Source organism: Jatropha curcas, chromosome 9, assembly GCF_041381405.1.
Source record: "Jatropha curcas cultivar XTBG-Jc1 chromosome 9, XTBG_Jcur_1.0, whole genome shotgun sequence".
Classification (NCBI taxonomy): Eukaryota; Viridiplantae; Streptophyta; class Magnoliopsida; order Malpighiales; family Euphorbiaceae; genus Jatropha; species Jatropha curcas.
This window is the reverse complement of record NC_143159.1, coordinates 3900275-3907383: the sequence shown is the minus strand read 5'-3', so window position 1 is coordinate 3907383 and position 7109 is coordinate 3900275. Positions and strand designations below refer to the sequence as shown.

At 32.0% G+C, this 7109-nt stretch overlaps 1 protein-coding gene across 1 annotated transcript; it reads right to left on the bottom strand.

The window, feature by feature from the left end:
* Window positions 1-2053, bottom strand: LOC105631005 (1-aminocyclopropane-1-carboxylate synthase 3). Its single transcript, XM_012212998.4, has 4 exons — window positions 1870-2053; window positions 1376-1507; window positions 1121-1281; window positions 1-1034 (listed from the first exon to the last, which is right to left on the bottom strand). Exons 1-4 carry the CDS (start codon window positions 2008-2010, stop codon window positions 89-91), a joined length of 1380 nt encoding a protein of 459 aa, XP_012068388.1. The 5' UTR covers window positions 2011-2053; the 3' UTR covers window positions 1-88.
* Window positions 2054-7109: the final 5056 nt, after the last annotated feature.

The following is a 7109-nucleotide window of genomic DNA, read 5'->3' as shown; positions in this document are numbered from 1 at the left end:
TTGTACTCGATAAAGTCAAATATTAAAAAATTAATAATTACAAAATTGAGTAGATAACTCGATCATTTGTCCATACAGATAGACCTATTTAACGATCTGGTTCGCGATCATCACCTAATGATAACTTAGAAGCCCACTTGTTAACAGTGACCATTTGGTGATGGCACTTACAATTTTGATTAGAGGATACAAAGTCTTTAATACGTCCGATTGCAACATCTAGCATTTCTTCTGATAAATTTGCAAAGCAAACTCTAAACCAACCTGGTTCAAAGCAGTGGAAAGAAGATCCAGGAGAGATGTTTAACCCAACTTCATCTACAATCAATTTCCATAGCTCTTTTTCTGCTTCAAAAGTTTGTGAGCTTAACAGACGCCTCATGTCAACCCAGCAGAACAATCCCGCATTGCTTTTCAAGCAATTGAGCCCTGCATTTTGGAGCCCCGAGACAAACATTTCTTTCCTGTTTTTCAGTCTCTTTCGATTTTCCTTCAAGTAGTTGGTAATAAACTTCTTGTCAGAAAGCATGCTGGAGACGAGGTATTGGGTTTGTGATGAAATTAAACCAAAGCTAGACATTTTAGTTGCAGCAGCAACTACTGTTTCATTATCGGAGTAAATCATGCCAATTCGAAAACCCGGAAGGCCTAGATCCTTTGAGTTACTGTAAACAATATGAATCCTGCGCCATATATCAGTGTTCTCTAGCTGTCTTTGATCCATTAGGACTTCTCTGATGCTTATGAAGTTAGGTTTGTCAAAAACGGTGCCACAATATATTTCGTCGCTCACAATGTGGATATGTTTTGCTATGGCAAAGCTAATAATAAGGCTAAGCTCATATCGGTTCATGGATGTGCCTAATGGGTTTGAAGGATTTGTTATGAATATCCCCTTTACTCTAAGCTTGAGTTTTAGGGCTTCTTGATAGGCTTTTTCTAATGCAGACACGGTAATCCTAAACCCGTTTGAACTTGTGCAATGTATTGGAACAATTTCAACCTCTGTTCGCCATTTTAGATCTCTGTCAAACCTGCCATAAATTAAGCTATTTTCTCTTAGACATGAATGAAAGAATATAAACTAGCTTGTTTATTTATAAAAGAAAAGAAAAGTTACCCAGGATAGTATGGTGTAGGAAGAAGGAAGGCATCGCCACGTTCAGCGAGGCAAAACATTAAAGTCTCATTAGCAGAAGTTGAACCGGCAGTTAGCACAAGCTTGTTTGGATCAAATTTAACTCTGTTTCTTCTTATTTGAGCCATGAAATTCCCGAGCGCCTGAATAAATAAAATTGAGCACAATATTAGATTTATCTCCATACATGAATTTATTTTAACGAGCTATAAATGAAATAAAGTGAGAAATATATACATTCTTGAAAGCAGGTAAGCCATGATAGTCTTGGAAGAGTGCCAATTCTCTGAAAATAGATTCTCCATTTCTCTTCAACCCCACTGCGTCTGGGTTGTTTTCTATCCAAGATTCAGGAAGGTCAAGGGAAAGCTGAAAAACCCAAAAAAAAAAAAAAAAAAAAAAAAAAAAGAGTCATCGGTGGTATTATCAAAAGATCGACTGAATGTGATTGGTAATTCAAACATCCAGACAGAGATCAAACTTAACAAAAGAAAACCTTGGTTGTAAAAAGTAAAATAGAGTACGTCATCTGGTTTTGTATTTGTTGTTAAGGGAACCACATTTTGATCATAAAGTGGAAATTCACACGTGAGAAAATAGTAGCAAAAAGACGCAGATGAAAAATGAGACAGGCTAATATGAGCAAAAGGTAAAGAAAAACAAGTAGACAAGTGATGACGAAAGGTGGTAGTGGTATTAAAAAATAAAGACACACATCTGAAGAAGGTGACCTGATTCTCTGCAAGTCCCATCTGAAGAATCCCGTTAGGATTGTGAAGTGGATGGTAAGGATTCTTCTCATACTCTATCCAGCCATGGAAGTAGGAAGAGTCTTGGCCATGCGATTCACTTTCAGCTTTGCTAGATAACATATTTATTATGTTTATATGTCAATACGTTAGAAATGTATGAATAAGGAATGTATTGGAGTGTAAGTGTTAGGCGGGAAGAGAAAGGATATTTATATAGGATAGGAGGAAGGGGAGAGAGAAATGGATCACAGTTCTCCGACAATACGCATTGGCTAATTGATGATGTTTTTTTGACCGCGGAAAGACTATCGTTGTTGGTTGGACTTAGCCCCCCTCAAAGCTTACAGAAATTTCCTTCTTCCTTTTTCTGTTTTTTTTAATTAATTTCTTTGATTAATGAGATTAATTAATTAACCAGCTCTAAAACAAAATTTATAGATTAATTAACCAACATGGTAAATAAAACAACCCACAAATGGTGAACTAATACCCAAAAATAAAGTAAAAAGCACTTTCAAATTATCTATACTCCTTGTTACCTGATTAAAGAAATGGTGTGACACTGATAAAATACCATGTATGTAGTGGATCCAATATTAGAATTGTGCGCAGCCAAATACAGCCACATGGAAGGAGTTACCGACACATTTCTGCTATGATTTCTTGTTGGAAAAAATGCCATTCTCCAGCCAATATGCACCAAGTCTTTTCACCATTTTGACTTCCCAACCAAATTAATTTTATTCGATAATTAATTAATTAATTTTCTATTTTCTGCTTTGTATTATTTTGTGTAAAACCCATAATCGATCTAATCAAGAATTTTGAAAAGCAAAAGTCTCTTAATTATTGACCAGAAACAAAATCAAAATTTAGTAGCTTAATTAATTATAATGCTGGGCTGAATGTATATTCAAACTACACTAATTACGTATTATCAAACGTTAATCGTAATAAAGGATATTGCGGAAAGTTTATGAAATTTATTTTCCAGGGCTAATTATGTTAGTTTATGGGGCTCTTCTCAAAAAGACGGTTGAGTTGAAGCTATATATTGTAGCTCTCATTCGTTAAATCCAATTTTATTATTTATTAAAGTACAAAGGGTAAAAATAAAAACAAGTTATTATTTTTAAAATCCACGAAAGTAACAAGTATTTGAAAATATAATACTTTCTTAAACGTGATAAATATTTAAAACGGAAATGGTATATGTTGGTTAGTCCTTAAACTTTTATTGGATGGATTGCATATATATATATATATATATATATATATATATATATACACCCTTTATTACATTTTTCTTAAATAGATAATATGGGTCTGATTATTTTTACTTTTACGTACCCAGATGACACGTGTTCGAATGACATTTTTGTTGGTCACATTCTTTACTGTCCTTAATTGAAATGGAAAGGAGACCATCCATATTTTATCAAGAAAGACATTAATTTTTGTTTTTTGAAAGAAAGATAAAGAGGCTAAAGTTTACTATCACATGCAAATATTGAAAGCAGCTAATGAGAATAATCAAACCGACATCATATATATTTATTTCCTAAGAACCAAACTAAAATTTCCCATATCCACAAAACAAAAATAGGATAAGACATCTTATTTATAATTGGTCAATTAAGTGATGGTCTGGTTGGTCTTCTCACTTATATGAAAAATAGGAAGCCTTAAGTTCAAATCATTTCGATTACAGAAAGAGAGACTATATGTTATTGTATAGTCGGCAGTGTTAATTCGGTCCATAAAAGCCTACGATGAATTTAAAAAAAAAAAAAAAAAAGTCCTATCCATAATCGAACTATTTAGTTTCGAGTTTGAAGCATATTTCATTTTAGGCAAAACTATAATGGAGGAGTAGTGTCTTTTCATGGTCACGAGGCCCCCATCAATGGAGTCTTAGTGAATGCCATTTGTTTTTCTTACAAACTACCTCAAAACTAAAAAGAAAAGGCATAAATAAGCTTTACCCCTTTTGTTTTGGAACACAAGAGGCTAAAGTTTACCGGAATAAACTGCTAAAATACTGAAATATCACTGGCTTGTAATGTGTCAACCTTAATTTTGAGACCAAAAAACCTAGAAAAGATAAAACCTTTTCAATAATTTCCTTTCATAACCAATTATTCTACGAAGAAGTAATATAATGAGACGCTGATGGTATAAAATTTTACTTTAATTTATTTTTAATTTTTAACTTTATATTAAATGCCAATATGTCATAAAAGATGGTATAATAATTTTTCTATATTTTCCTTAAATAAATGGCATGTCGTTTTGTATTTTCCTCACATAGATAATGTGTTTTGTTGTTATTTTTTGAGAATAACAACTTAACCTGTCCCATTAAATACTCACCTCAATTTGATCTACGATTATATTTTCCATGATCCACGTTGCATCATGTGAAATCTTATTACAGATAGAGCACTACAAATCGAGACATGCACCTTTTGAAAACATAAATCGTTGTGAAAAAAAATATAAATAAATAAAATTATGGGATGCAAAGAAACCATAGAGTGTGACAGACATGTTTTTGGCCATGCCTTTTGGATCACATAGCACTAGGTTCCCTACTTCTCCATTTATACAGACAAGAGTTTCATTCTTTGCTCGTATCTTTTCTCCAACACTGTGGACCTTTCTACTTGATTTAATCTCCAGGACTATCCAAAGGGTATTGCCAAAAAATTCTTCTCATCTTATTGATCACAGCACAAACAGAATTTGTTCTCGCTTAAAGAAAGGACTTGATCTTTATGTAAATATTAGTTTGACTGAGAATGTTACAGAATGATCGTTCAAATAAAAAAAAATTTAAGGCTTAAAGCTAAACCAAATATGTGAAAATTACATCTACCTACTACAAGCAATTGAATATTACCAGAAACGGAATGCAGTCCCTATAGTGAAATAACAGACACTTGTGACTTCCCAAGATTGATAATTAAATCACAAAGTTAAGCTACGCAAATCTTGGAAATTTAACAATTGATGAATAGGTATATTCCTTTTTCTTAATTACATGATTGTCTTTCTGGTATATTTACATGTTGAAAGATTGCAGCACAGCGTTCAAAGATTACACTACTGTACATAAGAGTTAAGACCCAGTGTCAATCTTTTGTAAATTTTGGTAAAAAATTCATAATTGCACAATTAAAATAATGTGAAAGCAAAGTGAGTATGCACACAAATATATAAGCGCATGGCATGATTTTTCCAAGAGCAATTAATAAAAAAGTTCATACAAATAGAAACTGCCAAGTCAAGCATTACCTAAACCGCCTCTCAAGCTTTAAGCAAACTTTGGGTTAAGTATTAATTACTGAGTTTTGTCTGACAAATTGTAATAATTATGCATGCATAAGCAACGAAATTAAAGAATTACCATTAACATATATACTGTGTACATTTGCCTTCAACAATGTAATCTCCTTGGGTCTTATTTTTCCAAGATTTGAAAAATTATTGGAGACATTTATATCAGATAGCCTCAAAATTCACCGCCCCAGAAAGTCACAAATCAGCCAGACATTCACACATCCTTGCATGTTCAAAGATATATATATAGGCAAAAGGAATAATAATTCGATTAATTTATTTTATTTCCATAATGAAGAAAATTTGAAGGAGATGAAGTATTAAACAGGAAACATGAATTTACTCCTCCACTTCCAAAATGGACTGATCTGTGAAAATCGTGGAAAGAAATTAGGTTTGCGTACTTCTTAATTAATTCTACACTGTTTAATTCAAAGTAGAAATTTTTGTTACTTGTTTGAACTGATTTGTGTTTTGGTCTGCTTTGTCAGTTTGGTATAATATGTTGGATTTAATTTTCTATTGTGGGCTTAATATGTAAAATTAAATATGTACAGCAGTCCAATTGTAAAGTCAATTTCAAATGTGGTCTTGATTGTGAATAATTGACTATTGAGGTATCAACTAATTATAGATATTAAGTGTAGAGACCATTATATAATTCCTATTTCGTTAAAGGACCGAAATAGGAATTGTACTAACCCTACAGGTATATAAAGGTCGTGGTCCCCAGAGGAGTTGAATACGGTTCAGTTTTACGTTCCTTTCGTACTGCTTCCGCAAAATCGATTCTTCAATTCTCTGGAAGGCTGCAAACCTAATTCTACACATCAAGATCGACGAACAATGATGTCAGGTACGCAACCTTTTCTTATTCAATCTATTTTGTTGAATCTAGTGATTTGCACGATCTAGGTTATTGTGGAATTATTTGAGATTAATTCATAACAAGTGGTATCAGAGCCTTGTGCATAATTGCTAGATTTTAGATTGGTTTTTCGTATTTTTTTTTTATTTATTTGTTTACCCTACTGTTTATAGATTGAGGGTTTTGTTTAATAAAAAAAAAAAAATGTATATATATATTTTTGTTCTCACTGTTCTTCGGATTCCCAAGAACAGGTAAGAGGTTTTGAACTAACGCCATTAACGATTAATTGTTCGTTTGGTATTTTTTTTTTTTTTTCTCTTTTCTTTGCTGGCTGGATCTTGTTAAAAAAAAAAAAAAAAAAAAAAAAACCTCCATTGTTGGCGGCGGAAAGGGGCTGGAACCTGTTATTTTCCGTCCCTTATCGTTTTGTTTTTTAGGTTAGGGATGGAAAATAACAGTTAGGTCCCTGGAAAATTTCATATTAGATCCCTAATTTTATGTTTTTTTCGTATTAGGCCTTTAATTTTCTGTAACTTCAGATTAGGTCCCTAAATTTTCTGTAACTTCAGATTAGGTCCCTAAATTTTCTGTAATTTCAGATTAGGCCCTAAATTTTCTGTAATTTCAGATTAGGCCCTAAATTTTCTGTAACTCCAGATTAGGCTTTAATTTTCTGTTTTCTTTCGATTAGACCCTGAACTTTATTTATTCAAATATATTTAGTCCTATTTTATAATTTAGTCTCAAATTTAGTGACTTAAAGACTAGATTATAATTTTTTTTTGGACTAAATAATTTTGGATTATTAAATATTTAGACAATCAATTCATTTAATTGCAATTGTTTTGTTTTAATTACAATTAAATGATTTAATTTGTCGACTTGAGATTAAATTTTGGAGTGATTAAGTCCCTATTGTGTTTGATATTTGTTAAAATAAATTGATTTGATCAATAAGTCACCAAAGTGACCTCTATTGCTTGAATTGATTTATTTTAGAATATTA